The sequence below is a fragment of the Phocoena sinus genome, chromosome 19 (genome assembly GCF_008692025.1).
Source record: "Phocoena sinus isolate mPhoSin1 chromosome 19, mPhoSin1.pri, whole genome shotgun sequence".
Lineage (NCBI taxonomy): Eukaryota > Metazoa > Chordata > Mammalia > Artiodactyla > Phocoenidae > Phocoena > Phocoena sinus.
The window spans coordinates 28,214,969-28,230,225 of NC_045781.1; the positions used below are offsets into that span (position 1 = coordinate 28,214,969).

General features: G+C 36.2%; 1 protein-coding gene across 19 annotated transcripts in view; it reads left to right on the forward strand.

Moving 5' to 3' along the window:
- CHD9 (chromodomain helicase DNA binding protein 9) overlaps positions 1 to 15,257 on the forward strand; it is a 242,082-nt gene that overhangs the window by 209,606 nt on the left and 17,219 nt on the right. For 12 of the 19 annotated variants that reach the window (XM_032611957.1, XM_032611964.1, XM_032611961.1 and 9 more), the window contains 7 exons: positions 3,172 to 3,214; positions 4,351 to 4,570; positions 7,192 to 7,394; positions 9,365 to 10,273; positions 11,219 to 11,382; positions 12,128 to 12,400; positions 13,140 to 13,308. In XM_032611957.1, the coding sequence (XP_032467848.1) occupies positions 3,172 to 3,214; positions 4,351 to 4,570; positions 7,192 to 7,394; positions 9,365 to 10,273; positions 11,219 to 11,382; positions 12,128 to 12,400; positions 13,140 to 13,308 (1,981 nt within the window). The remainder of the gene's footprint in view (positions 1 to 3,171; positions 3,215 to 4,350; positions 4,571 to 7,191; positions 7,395 to 9,364; positions 10,274 to 11,218; positions 11,383 to 12,127; positions 12,401 to 13,139; positions 13,309 to 15,257) is intronic. The other 7 variants (XM_032611968.1, XM_032611975.1, XM_032611970.1 and 4 more) reach the window with 6 other exon arrangements.

Consider the following 15,257-nt stretch of genomic DNA (forward strand, 5'->3'; position numbering starts at 1 on the left):
GAAAGATGAGGCTTAGGCCAGTGTGTAGCAGTGAGAATGAAATCCAGTAAAGTCAGAACCCTTAAAGGGTAGTACCTTCTGCCAAACAGCACAGGGAAACAAGTAAATTTATCTCAGCATGGTTTCTGGGTAGGGAGAAAATTGTTTCCCCTGAAAATTCATAGCCATAGGCCTGCCTTCGCTTGAGTTTATGGCTTGATTTCTTTTACTTAATCTGCATGGTCCAGGAACTCTCAAGGCAAAAATGTAATATAAAGAGAGATCCCAATCTGGTAATACCCTTGAGGTACTTGGTTAAAAGAAAAAGAACAGTTAGAAGAAACGACTTCAATCTAGATTACACTTGAGTCTTGAAGATAAAGCCCTCCATAAAATGAGGTCAAAATCCAAAAATTTTTAATTTATGAGGAGCAATTTACCATGAGTGAATGGTAACACTACAACAAAGAACAAGATTAGATCTTTAAGAATTTCTGTTAATATATCTCCTGAAATAGAAAATAAATAAAATTTTAGATGATTAAAGACATTAAAGAAAGAACTAGGAAAAAAAGAGAGACAAGATAAGATTTTAAATGACGATGGACATATGAAAGAGAATTATATGTAACTTTAAAGGTGGAAAATACTGTCGTTGAAATTTAAAACTCAACAAATAAGTTAAACATCCTGCTGGAGAAACAGATTAGACACAGCTCACGAGAGAAGAAATTATTTAGAAAATAGAGGAAGTTATCCATAATGTAGCGTGATGAATCAGTTTGAGCCAATCAGGAGAGAAAAACCACATAGTAATTTGAACAGGGAAAGTTTAATGTAAAGAGCTATTGACTATAATAGGGGGGTTGAAATACTGAGTGGCAAGAACTTGAAAGAATATAGGAATAGCCACTATTCCTAAGGCTGAGATACAGCAGCCAAGGAAGGGTGCTGTCCCCACCAGGGCTGAGGTTCTGACCTTTTGGGGAGGGTATGACCACAGCTCACTAGATGGAAGAAAAGTTGTTGTGCTGCCACACCTGAGCTGAAAAACAGCTGAAAATCCACCCTCTAGGGTTGCCAAGCTTTTCTTGGGGAAGTGTCTCAACGGAGGCATTCCACTACAAAACCACCCAGGGGGAGGTTGCTCAGGAGAAGCTGCTGGGCAAGAGGTGCTAAAGAAACTGCATGAACTGCAAGAGCTGGGCACTGAGGAAGCTGCATGTGCTATAGGAGCTGAGCAGTGGAGGAGCTCACAGCAACCAGGAAGTAAAATGCCTTTCTTCTCCAGCTCCCACTACTGACAAAGCTTAATATCACATTGGCTGGCTAAGAAAAAATAAAGAGCCTAGATCCGTTGTTGTTTTTTTTTTCTTAGAGCTGGCAAAAGGTATGAGAGGCAGTAAATTTAGAGCTGAGAGGCAACAAACCAAAAACCAGTACAATGGAGTATATAAAAAATCTTTTTAGATACGAAGAGTATATATAGCATGATAATGTCCGGTGTATGTCTAATAGGCGTTCCAGAGGGACAGACTAGAGAGCATAAGGGAGAAGCCCTATTTTAAGAGTTACCAGCTGAGAATTCTTCAGACTTGATGAAATACATGAATCCTCAGATTCAAGAAGTAAAGTGAATCTTGCAGGGATAAATGAAACTAAATCCACTTCAAGAAACATCCTGGTGCAAGTACGATACACCAAACAAAGAGAAGATTTTTTTTTTTTTTTTTTTTTTTTTTTGGCGGCACGTGGGCCTCTCACTGCTGTGGCCTCTCCCGTTGCGGAGCACAGGCTCCGGACGCGCAGGCCCAGCGGCCATGGCTCACGGGCCCAGCCGCTCCGCGGCATGTGGGATCTTCCCGGACCAGGGCACGAACCCGTGTCCCCTGCATCGGCAGGCGGACTCTCAACCACTGCGCCACCAGGGAAGCCCCCGAGAAGATGTTTTTTAAAACAACCAGAGGAAAAAGACCCACCTACAAAGGAATGATGATAATTCTAACTTAGGGCTTTCTAAAACAAAAGTAGAAACTAGTAGTCATTGGAATAAAAACTTAGTTGGTAAGCTCCTTGACATAGGTCTTGGTGATGAGTTTTTTGAATCTGACACCAAAAACAAAAGCAAAAATAAACAAGTGCAACTATGTCAAACTAAAAAGCTGCACAGCAAAGGAAATCATCAATAAAAGAAAAAGGCAACCTACTCAATATGAGAAAATATTTGCAAATCATACATCTGATAAGGGGCTAATATCCAAAATATATAAAGAACTCATACAACTCAATAGCAAAAAAACCCAAACGATCTGATTAAAATATAGGCAGAAAATGTGAATAGACATTTTTTAAAAGAAGACATATAGATGGCCAACAGGTACATGAAAAGTCTCTACATCATTAATCATCAGGGAAATGCCAGTCAAAACAACAGTGAGATGTCACCTCACACCGGTTAGAATGACTATTATCAAAAAGACTAGAAATAACAAGTATTGGCTAGGATGTGGAGAAAAGTGAACCTTGTATATTGTTAGTGGGAATGTAAATTGGTGCAGCCACTGTGGAAAACAGTATGGAGGTTCCTCAAAAAATTAAAAATAGAGCTGTCATATGACCCAGCAATCACATTTATGGGTATTTATTCCCCCCAAAATGAAAACACTAATTTGGAAGATATATGCAGCCCAATCACATGTGGTTTGAAGTTTTATTTACAGTAGCCAAGATGTGGAAACAACCTAGGTGTCCATCGATAGACAAATGGATAAAGAGATTGTGATGTATATTCATATGTGTGTATGTGTATATATACACAATGGAATATTATTCAGTCTTTAAAAAGAATGAAATGTTGCCATTTGCAACAACATGGATGGACCTTGAGAGTATTGTACTAAGTAAAGTAAGTCAGAAAAACCCAGATATTTTGTGATGTCTCTTATATGTGGAATCTAAAAAGAAATTTTTTTTAACTAAGTTGATAAAGAGAATAGATTGTGGTTGCCAGAGGCTTGATGTTAGAGGCAGGATGGAAATGGGTGAAATGTTTTTGGTTTGGGTTTTTTTAGTTTAAATAAATTGAATTTTTAAAATTCTATTGCAAAAGAAAGTATTCTATTATAAAGAAAATCGATTCTCTTATATCTTGACCCAGTTACCCTGTGACAAATTTCTGTTTTCTTTTAAAAGGATGATGTTTCCTCACCAGGAGATCTTGTTATAGCAGATGGAGGTAAATAGCATTTATTTCTTTACTTAGTATTATTGTAAATTAGCATTCCCATGATACCATGAGATCAGTAAACTAATACACTTCTGTATGTCTCAAATGTATGTGAAATTTATTGAAGACAGTTGCAATCATTATAGAACATAGTTGATAGGAAATTTAACAATACTTTTAGTTGTAAATTTTACTCAGTGACTCACTGAATTTTTATAGAATAGGAGCTTTGATGATTTTGTGGCTTGATTATTACACTGGTATGTGACATTTCACCATTAAACACACCATTAGTGTTAATTTAATAATCTGTTTCTTATTTGTTCATACACACATTGAGAAACATTCTTTTATCACTCAGTTTCTACAGGCTTTTCTGTACACGGTCTTGCTTCTCCTTCCTTCTGATATCAAGATAGAAACGTACTGTCACTAGAGTACATTCATTCCCAGCTGGTACCCAAGGGGAATAGTGCCTCATCTTCCTGTAATTCAACTAGGAATAAAGGAGTAGTTTTTCCTTCGCATGAATGATTACCACTTGATTATGGTATATATGGTTATATTACACTGTAGAAATAGAGTTAGATCTTGCACTTTTATTAGGTGAATGAAAACTTAAAAGTTACAGCATTGTCATATTGAATTTTTTAAAACATATGTTCCTCCCTGATGACTTTTTACGTGTTTCATTCTAATTAAATTGAGATAAACTTAATACAGAAAGCTTTAATTTGAAGACTTTATAGTGTTCAACTTCTCAATGGATTTCAGTTGGACTTTTAATTTATTTAAGTTAAGGCATTGAGTATTTGCCTTCCAGTAAGATATATTAGACCTGGAAATGCAAGAGTTGTATTTTCTGTGCAAATGAAGTTCTCTTTAAATATATAACATTGTAGTTCTTTATTCCACCGTGACCTACTCTTTGAGCTTGCTCTTAAAGTTTGTTGTAATTTTTAGAGCTATAGTTAAAACTTTTTTGAGAGATTTGTTTTGTTTTTGTTTTTCACATAATCAGATTGGAAGAAAAAATTTTAAGTAGGGAAATTTTGCTGCTTTTGTGAACTTCATGACAGTATCTGTTTAGTTTTGGGGTTTTAGTTTTTTTTTTTTTTAATTGACATGAGTTTCTTTAAATGTAGATGGTCAACTGATGGAGGGTGATAAAATTTATTGGCCTACTCAGTCAGCTTTAACCACACGTTTGAGGCGTCTCATCACTGCATATCAGCGTACTAATAAAAACAGACAAATCCAGCAGATACAACCTACTTTCTCAGTGCCTGCCAGTGTTATGCAGCCTCTTTATGAAGAAGCCACTCTTAATCCTAAAATGGCAGCCAAGATAGAAAGACAGCAGAGGTAAGACAATAGCACTAAATTTTTAATATATAGTATCTAAATAAAGTGTTCATTCTGAAGTCTGTTAGGGTACGATTATCTCACGTTGTGAAAAATGTATGTAGGTAGAGAAGTTGGTCAAAGCAAAATGCTTTACGCATACATACACATGTATATAAATATATGTACACACAAATATGGTTAAGATAATACAGATTATTGCATTTTATAGTTATTAGTCCATACTTTAATCATTCTTTTGTCATGTTTATGAACAGTGAGGTATGGGGAAAAATGAAGGTGCAAACTCAAGAATTAAATTATCAATGAAACGTATGTTTAAATTATATGAAATAAATTCCACTGTATCTTATTTTACATGATGACATTAATGAAATATAAGAATGTATGGAAGAGAAGTTCATCTATGCTTTTTACAGAGGATGAACCCTTAAAACTACTGATGTCAAAGGGGAACAAATAGTTATAGAACTTCTTCAAGAGGCTTGTTAGGAAGACAGGCAAACTTCTCTCATCCCAAAAGCTTTAACTTCTTAAAAAGGATAGAATATATGGAAAAGAATAAGAAAGTTTAGCAATAACCTGGCATCCTTATTAAACCTGGATCTTTGGATTTTTTTCTGAAAGATAAATCATTGTTCCTTTGTTTCATTTGCAACACATTCATTGTAACCAGAATTTAGTCTGACACTTAAGATTTTAGCTATCCTAGACGTAATCTTCAACTACTACTACCTGTGTAAATTTACTGTTTCGGTTATCTATCGTTGCATAACAACCCACCCCAAAACATAGTGACGTAAAAACAACATCAGTTTTTTGTTTGTCACTATTCTGTGGGTTGACCAGATGGTTCTTCTGCTTCCCATGGTGTTGGCTGGAGGGAGGTGAGGGCTGGAGGGTCCATAATGGCCTCACTCACATGGTTGGCAGTTGGTGCTGACTGCCAGCTGGGAGCTCAGATTCTAAGAGGGAGCATTCCAAGTGGCAAAGGCAGAAGCTGCAGATTTCTTAAGACCCAGCCTCTGCAGTTACAGAGTGTCACTTCTGCCACCTACTGCTGGTCAAAAAAGTCACAGGGCCAACCAGAATTTAAGGGAAAGGAAAATAGGTTGCATCTCTCAAAGCGAGCTGTGGCAATGACTGTGACCATCTTTAATCTGCTGCATACATTTTCCCTTGCTCTGGCAGATCTGGATAATCTTCCTAAAGTACTAGTTTTATCATGATATTCAATGGCTCTTTACTTAGTATAGGTATAAAGTCTAACTTCTTAATTAATTCGAGTCTCTTCAATTTAGGCCTCAGCATGCATTACTAATTTTATTCTCTCCTATTCCCTCTGCCTGAATGCCCCACGTAGTCTTGACTCAGTACCCTACTTAAGTTGTTCCTATCACCCAGAATACCCTTCTTCCTACTTTTTAGTCCATACCTCGCCCTACTACTTCAGAGTTCAACACATGTTCTATCTCCTCTATTAGTGTTTTTCTCAACCAGACTAGCTCACAGTATTCTCCCTGCTTTCTGCACTCATATAGCACTTATCTAAATAAAACTAGTCATTTTCAGAATAATAAAAGATACTGTAATGGCATTCATCTTTTCCTTTCCATGTCTTACCTTTCTAACTTGTAAATTCTTTGAAGGTAGGTGTCATATTTTTTTGTGTCCTATGTAATCCTTGAATTTATCCTTTCTTTTCTATTCCTACTTTATCACTCAGGTACAAGGTTCATATGACTTGATTGGTTGGTTTCCCAGAATGACTATTTTTACATCATCATTAATCTTCTTAATGTATAATTATGATAAAAATGGCCTGTTAATGTTTTTCAAAGGTCTTTCTCATATGCTTTTTCTCATTACACAACAAACTTGTGATTGTTAACCAGGGAAAAGATTCTACTGTGTTCGGAGATCTATGGTGTGTGAGGATATTACCCTCTTAAAGTATCTTCAGGAACTTTCAACTGAATAGAGACTATTTTTAGCCAGACATTTAGAGTGTTTTATAAACTGACCCCGAGCCTATCTTCCTCTGTCCCAATATGAGCCTTCTCCTTTTCAATCTGGAATAGTCATCATCCCCTTAAAATGTAGATTATTTCCTACTTTGCTTATTCTGTGCCCTCTTTCTAGTTCCCTCCCTTAATCTTAACCTTGTTCCATCTTAAATGCCACTTACTCTGTGATGCCTTTCTTCATCACTCAAGTTTGAACAGATCCTTCCATCTTCTGTGCTGTCCTAAAATTCATGGTTTCTATAATACATACAGCTGTAAAATACTACCTTATACTGTAAATATGTTTGAAATGTTTTATCTTTTTCCCAAAGGGAGGGTTGTCATATCCTATACAATCTTGTATCCCATGCATATTTTTTTGCACAGTAAGTATGCAAAAAACTATTATTGTCTGAAGGAAAAGAAGCACAGTTGGATAGGTGAGTCAGCTGGCATTTTAAAATCTATTTCTAAGGAAATAGCCCTGGATTTAATCCTTTAAAGTGTTAGGTACTTGGAATGGTTTTAAATTTTTATTATAGTCATTGTATTTTGCATTAATATTTATTTACTTCCGTGAGAAATGTGACTTTTTCTTTAATCTATTCAAAATAGATGGACAAGAAGAGAAGAAGCTGACTTTTATAGAGTTGTATCTACATTTGGAGTGGTGTTTGATCCTGACAGAGGCCAATTTGATTGGACAAAATTTAGAGCTATGGCTAGGCTACATAAGAAAACTGATGATAGTTTGGAGAAATATTTGTATGCATTTATGTCTATGTGTCGGAGGGTTTGTCGTCTTCCTTCCAAAGATGGTATGTATAAAATTTCTTTTTTTCCTTGTTTCAATCAAAGAAGCAAAATTAGTAAAATTCAGAAATTTCCAGCTATTTTATTTTAGTACTCTCTAATTCAACATTTCACCAGTTTTTCTGAATTGTAAATAAACTCTGTTCAAAGATCCTTTACTCCTTATTTCTACTATTGAAATGAGATCTAAAGAGAATAAAGGTACACATTTAATTTTGAGAAAATAGTGTTTTTATTAGATTTAGATTTATGATTGTGGGAGGTGGAAGATAAAGGATAGCTTTTGGTAAACAGAACTAACATGTGTTTTTAGTCCGTCTTATAGGAACTGTGCTTAGAGGGCTTATTTACGCAAGTAATTTTGCAAGAAGTGAGACCTCCACTCAAAAGACATTTTAAAGAGTTTTAGTAGGAAAAAAACACCCAGGGCCTTCAACGAAACAAAACAAAATGAAAACAATCAGAGCTGCTAATGCTCAGCTAAGGGACTGTTCTGGGGTGAATTTAATTGTTTTTGAAGCCCATGTAGGGATTTTCCATATATCCCTCACTCTTCCCTAATGTTAAAATCTTACATGACTATAGTTATAGTATAATTATTAGCCCAATTAGTACAATACCATACTAAATACCTATTCAAATCTTACTAGTTTTTCTACTGATGTCCTTTTTTGTTCCAGGAGCCCACATTGTATTTGGTGTTCTTTCTCCTTAGCCTCCTGCAGTCTGTAACAGTTCCTCAGTTTTGGGGTTGTTGTTGTAGTTGTTGTTTTCTTTAATGACCTTGATACCTTTGATCAGTTTTGCCATAAACCCCTCAATTTGGATTTATCTTGTGTTTTCACACAATTGGATTGAGGTTATGCCTTTTTTTGCAAGAATACCTCAGAAATGTTGTGTCCTTCTTGGAATGTAATGTCAAGGGGTTCATGATGTCATTGTGTCTTATTACTGATGATGTTGCCCTTGATTCTTTGGATTAGCTAGTCTATGCTGCATTTTTCCAGTGTAAAATGGTTATCTTCTCCCCTGTAGTTAACAGATATCTTAAGAAGATACTTTGAGACAACACAGATCCTGTTCTACTCAAACTTTCACCCATTGATTTCAGTAACCATCAGTAGATCTTGTCCGCAACAGTTTTTACTATGCAGTTCTCCTGCAAGGAAAAGCTGTTCCTTCTCCCTAGTCTACTTAATTATTTATTCATATTAGTATTTTTTCATGTGGGTATTTATTTTTTATTCTGTAGGTTATAATCCAGTACTATCAGAATTCATTTTGATGTTCAAATTGTTCCACATTTGGCCATTAGTAACTCCTTCAGGTGGTCTCTACATTATTTCAACAAACCTCTATCTTTTTTTGAGTACTTCTCAACTGCCAGTATCTCTGCTCACAAAGATCAGACCTCATCAAGAGGAACAGAGTATGGTCTGATGTTAAAACTGAACTATCTCAGGCTGGTAGTTCATACACTGTTTGACAATTATTCCCATGTTTCCATCAAATTTTAAGAAAGCCTTTGTTGTCCCTGTGAGTTCACTGTAATGCCCTGAGTTACCTCGGTGCAGTTAAGGATATGTGGACTTAGGTTTGCTTATGGGGTGTTAATTTAACAGATTTAATTTGTATTTATAAATGAATTTGAGTGCTTTTCTCTTTAAAACACATAATAGTATGACATTGGCTCATAGGGAATTTCTTAAAAGTAACTTCCTAGTTATATTAACACACCTCCGAAATAACTTTAATGTTTTACTTAACTTTCTGTAGATCCAGTGTTATATGTTACATGATTTTTAGTACTTCTTTCTAAAATTTATATTTCTCCTCATTTAAAAACGTTAAAAAGAAATTCTGGAAAGTATACAATGATATTGAGTAGAGGTGCATTTTAGAAGTTGCTTTATTTGTTTTAAATCTATAATGAAGTATCTTTGAGTGTAATATGTTTGTTCTTGTTTCAATGTAGAATTGGTGGATCCAAATATTTTTATCCAGCCAATCACAGAAGAACGTGCTTCTAGGACTTTATATCGCATTGAACTTCTAAGGAAAGTAAGGGAACAGGCCCTCCGACATCCACAGTTGTTTGAGCGCTTGAAGCTTTGCCATCCAAATCCAGACTTACCAGTCTGGTGGGAGTGTGGCCCTCATGATAGGGACTTGCTCATTGGAGCTGCTAAACACGGGGTGAGCCGAACAGACTATCACATTCTTCGTGATCCTGAACTCTCATTTATGGCAGCTCAAAGGAACTACAGTCAAAGTAAGATGGCTCATTCAAGGACTTCTACCCCACTTTTACAGCAATATCAAGTAGCACTTTCTGCTTCTCCTCTTACCTCTCTACCTAGGCTCCTAGATCCTAAAGGTATTATTCTAGAGGATGTGAAAGTTAAAAGTGAAAACCTTAAAGAGGAGCCTCAGTTTTCTGAAGAAGAATCTATGACTTCTGAGGAAACCAGGACACTAATAAAGTCTGAGCCTGTAAGTCCAAAGAATGGTGTTTTACCACAGGCTACTGGAGACCAGAAATCTGGTGGAAAAGGTGAAACAGACAGACGCATGGTTGCAGCCAGAACAGAGCCTCTAACTCCAAACCCAGCTTCTAAGAAGCAGCGAGTCCACAAAAGAGGATCAGACTCTAGTTCTGATTCTGACTCTGATTCTGAGAGATCGTCCTGTTCTTCCAGATCATCTTCTTCCTCGTCTTCCTCTTCTTCTTGTTCCCACTCTCGATCAGGCTCTAGCTCTTCTTCTTCCTCCTCTTGTTCTTCAGCATCATCTTCATCCTCATCCTCGTCCTCCTCTTCCTCATCATCCTCCTCATCTTCATCAGAAGAAAGTGACAGTGAAGAAGAGGAAGTCCAAAAGCGAGGTATATGCATAAAGTGCTTTTTCTATTTTAAGACAACATTTCACATGAAAATGAAAAGAATTGATTTGGATCACTTAAGCATATTTAAATTTTATGTGTACAGATTTTCTTAGAGAAGGACTACTGAAAACGCAACTAAATTCCTGGTTCTTACTCCGTATTCAGTATTCACATTGCAAAATGGGTTAGTCAAACCGGATTAGCAACTTGGCACAGTAATTTTATTACTTTGTGATTGCCTTAAATTTAGTATTACATCTTGCCTGGAACAAGTTGATCAGTGAACAAATACAGGTAATATTTTATAACAGCCACCAGTCCGACTTACAAGAGTATCATAGGCCCTACTTGGCCCTACTTAGAAAGATCTAGCATAGGAACTTCAGCCTGTCGGTAGTGTTAGGTGGTCCTCTTCTGCAGGTGTCCTTATAGAAGTCTAACAGCGCAGGAAATGAGTCAACATCAAGTGGACACAGGAGCCACTGTGATACCCACAAGAGTGAGAACCTCCTGTAACAACTCCAGAAGCATGACTTTCAGGGTTACCACAAGGGACGTGCCCAATTATGAGAGTCCCCTCTTTAGAGAATGATAGCCTCCCCAGCAATATTTGTGTCCTCCCAGTGCAGATACAGTTTACCAATCAGGAGTTTATGTATTTCCAGGGAAAAAGACCTAGAGTGTTAACTATGGTTCAAATTTTCATGCAGAAAGGGATGTTTTGTTAACCCTTTTTCCCTCAAACTCCTTTATGCCACTTATTGTGCTTTTGTTTCAATTTTAAAAATAATGAGTACTTTATTGTATTCTAGGTGAATTTTTTTTTACTTCTAACTTTTCATTTTCAAATATATCTGAATAATTATATAGGATTTGAAAAGTATATGTAAAATTGTGTTACGCAGTCTTTTTAAAACAGTTATAATTGGTTATGATTATTCTTAGCAGAAGGTACCCCTCACGTGAAAGCCTATGATGAAGAAAGCGTCGCATCACTGAGCACTACCCAGGATGAGACCCAGGATAGTTTCCAGATGAACAACGGGACCCCAGAGTCTGCTTACATCCTACAAGGTGGATACATGCTGGCCGCTTCGTACTGGCCAAAGGTAAATGAGTAATTTCTTGCTGGAATAGGTCATTTTTTGAGTATTTTTCTATATTTCTTTAATGATAGATATTATGTAGTAAAAAAAAGTCACTTATATGTGGAATGACATTTTGGTGTTAGCATTAAAAGTATCAAATATTACTATCAAGTAAATTAGGTCTACTTAAATATATGTGTTTCTCAATATAACCTTAGAATATTTAGAAGAAAAGATAATGGATGCTTATGTTCACATACAAGTTAGTATTCAGGTGCTACTTTATGAATTAAGTGCTTTTAAGTGGGTCTTCTTGAAGAAATTTACCAAGCCAGTTGTGACCTAGAAAAAAGGTTCATTTAAGTACATGTACATATAGTGGTGGAAGTTCAGATTGGATTAAGACAGTTCTTCTTCCAGTATGTGACTAGGCTAGTAGAAGAGTACTTACCTTTAGGAGTGAGGTTGGGAAATAAATGGGAGAGGAGAGAACTCTTTACTTTTATGTATACTTCTGAGTTGTTTGAACTTTGTACAAGGAACCTGTGTTACTCTTATAAAAACAAAAGAACAGAAAAATACCTTTATAGTATAATATTTTTTAATGTCACCAATGGGAATTTGTATAGAATTGTAAATGTATGTGAGAATATGTATGCATACCAAATACACATATGTTGTACCAGGGTTAAATCCATCAAGGCTGTGATCCCCAAAGTTCTGACTCAGTTATTAAAATTATCCTTTGATGTTCATGCTTTTCCAGGACCGTGTGATGATCAACCGGTTGGACAGTATTTGTCAAACAGTCCTGAAAGGGAAGTGGCCTTCAGCTAGAAGAAGTTATGATGCCAATGCAGTGGCTTCTTTCTATACCACAAAGCTGCTGGACAGCTCTGGCGCAGCTACAGAATATAGCGAGCCCAGCGTGCCCACTCCTGCAGGTGCTGGCGTTAAAGAAGAACACGATCAGTCAACACAGATGTCAAAGGTGAAGAAGCATGTACGAGAAAAGGAGTTTACAGTGAAAATCAAAGACGTATGTTTATTTTTATTGCCCTAGGACCTGATTGCGATTGCGGTGTGCAGCATGCTTTTCCTGCAAATGGCTGCCTGCTCTTACTCTTACTTCCTTCACATACTTGTTTTCTGGCATTTGGATTGTTTTCTTTTAGATAACCAGGTTATTAAACTTGAATATTCTACTAGAGGAATCATCATTAAATATGTTTTTCTACCTATACTTCTGAAAATAGTCCTTCTGCAGATCAAGATGCTTTCTTAAACAGTCTGACAATTTCTTATTGTTTGGTTCTTTTATATAGTATTCACGTGGTATGTCAGTGCACTTCCTGTTTTAAACATTTAGCATGCCCTGTTATCAGTAACATTTCATTGTTCAGTATGATTTTTGAAGCTAAATTGATTACTCAGTGTCTAAAACATGGGTAATATCTTCTAATATGTCACGTGAATAGTGTACACAGAGACATAGGTCAGAAGCTGAAAGGGTTACAATGTGCTAGTCACATGAAAAGCTCTGTTTTGCTCAGAAAAGTATATGTAATACCTGGATGTTTTTCATTTAAGATAGAAATTTTAATATTCATTATAGAAATTGATTAAATGTTTTTCTCCAATTGATGTATGAATAAGAGAACATGACTAACTTTTCAGGGTTTTTAACCTAACTTTTTCTAAGTAAAAGATTTCTCTCGATATACTACGAGTTTTTTTTTTTAATCATTTCTTTCTTATTAATGGTGTTTGTTTAATAGGAAGGTGGTTTGAAGTTGACATTTCAGAAGCAAGGGCTTGCTCAGAGAAGGCCGTTGGACAGTGAAGATGGAGCTCTAGGGCAGCAGCAGTACCTCACTCGACTTCGGGACCTTCAAGGTGCGTCAGAGACCAGCCTCGCCAGTTTTCCAAAATCCATGCCAGTGTCAGGTGAATATGCTAGTAATCATTGCCTCAGCATGAAATAGTCCATCATTTGCAAATCCTTTTTTACTTACTCATAGGATACTTACAAGAACCAGATTGTTACTACTTTAAACAGCCCTCTTATTATTAGAAAGCTCTAATTATCACAAAATTTCTTCTTATTTGGAAGCAAACTTTGCCTGCAATTGGTTCTTCTCAGTGACTGAAGTTCTGTCTTCAAAGGCCTCAGAGAATTAACCTAGTCCTGTGTCTGCATGATAATCTTAACATTCGGAAAACAATGATCATATCTCCCCTTGGGACGATATTTTGTACTAACCTTTTGACTATTTGAATCAACAAGTATTTATTGAATACTGAACTGGTACCCTGTGTTCTGTGCTCTCTAGGCACTGAGGAATCCATCCATAAGCAGTTTTTTTATTTTGTTGATGTATCTAGTTGTACTTTAATTCTTTCTGTGTCCCTCTTAAAGTATGCTGTCGAGAACTGATAATTTTAGTTAAGAGCAGCTGAGTCTTAAAATGTATGGACCACAGCATACTAATCGTAAAAAATGTAACTTTTCAATTAAAAGCAGGTAAGTGACTGGAATTTCCTTTATACCTCCATATACATAAGGCTAAGGACTCTATTTCAGTATTCTGCTAAATTCGTTTGCCATACAATAACTTGTAAACATTTCAAAACTCCTGTGCCTATGTACAATCTGCGGAATTCCTGAAGTTTGGGAAAATAGTGCTTTATTATAGGTGTTAAACTGATTGCTGTTTCCAGTTGCTGCTCTTACCGCTTTCTAATTATAAATTAGAGTCATCAGACTTACTTTTGTCTCTTATGGTTTCATTAACCATTCAGTGTAAGTCTCCAATTACTGGACTTTCAGACACGTATGAATGAGCCACAGTTCTCTTACTGAAGTATGAATCCCCCAAATTGTGATTTACAATGGCAAGGAGCTCTTTTTTTCGTGAGAAAATGGGAAGAGATGGGGAAGATAAGCTCTGGGCTTTTTTGCCCAACCTAAGTGGGTTTAATAATACCACTGCTTGTACCTTGGTAAGTCCATAACTCTATAAAGTGGGATTGATACATCTATCATCTGAACATTTTACTGCTATTGCAGCTGAAGATTTTACAGTCTTTGCCTAGAAGTAATTCTTTGGTAAATAATACTGTTTTAATAGTATCAATAGTAATTATAACACTAATTTGCACCTATACCAAATATTAGAAAGCCTCAAACATTAAAACTAGATAGAATTATCTAAGAATTGTATCTCACCCATCTTGATAATTGCAAATGTGAAATCTGTTTTTGTTTTTGGCCGTGCCATGTGGCATGTGGGATCTTAGTTCCCCAGCGGGGGATTGATCCCTTGCCCCCTGCATTGGGAGATCCGAGTCTTAACCACTGGACCACCAGAGAAGTCCCTGTAAATGTGAAATCTAGCTCTGTCTTCCTACGTGACTCTTAGGAAACTTGCTAACATTTTTTAACCTTTTCTTGTTCGCGAAGTGAGGAGTTGGGGTCAATGGAGAGGTAGCATTGTTAGGTGGATTAAATAATATATGTAAAGTGACTAGTATGGAAATTGGCATATAATTAGATGCTAAACAGATGTTAAAATTAGGTTTTAGAATTAATGCTCAACAACTGGTATTATAATTCTTCGTATTAAGCCCTTTTTATGTTTGTATGGGCACCCCCGAATTTTATCTAAAAGCTTTGAGTGAAGATACATCATATAATGTAAATTAATTAATGAAGGACAGTAAAATAGCATAAATTATAAGAGGACAAAACTAAAGAGCCTATTCCAGAAACCACCTGGAATAGTACACAAAAGATAGTAGAGCCAAACAGCCTGGATTTGAATTCTGTCATTTACCACCGTTGTGACATTGGGCCTGAGACATAATATTTTTGATCACATTTATAAAATGGGCTT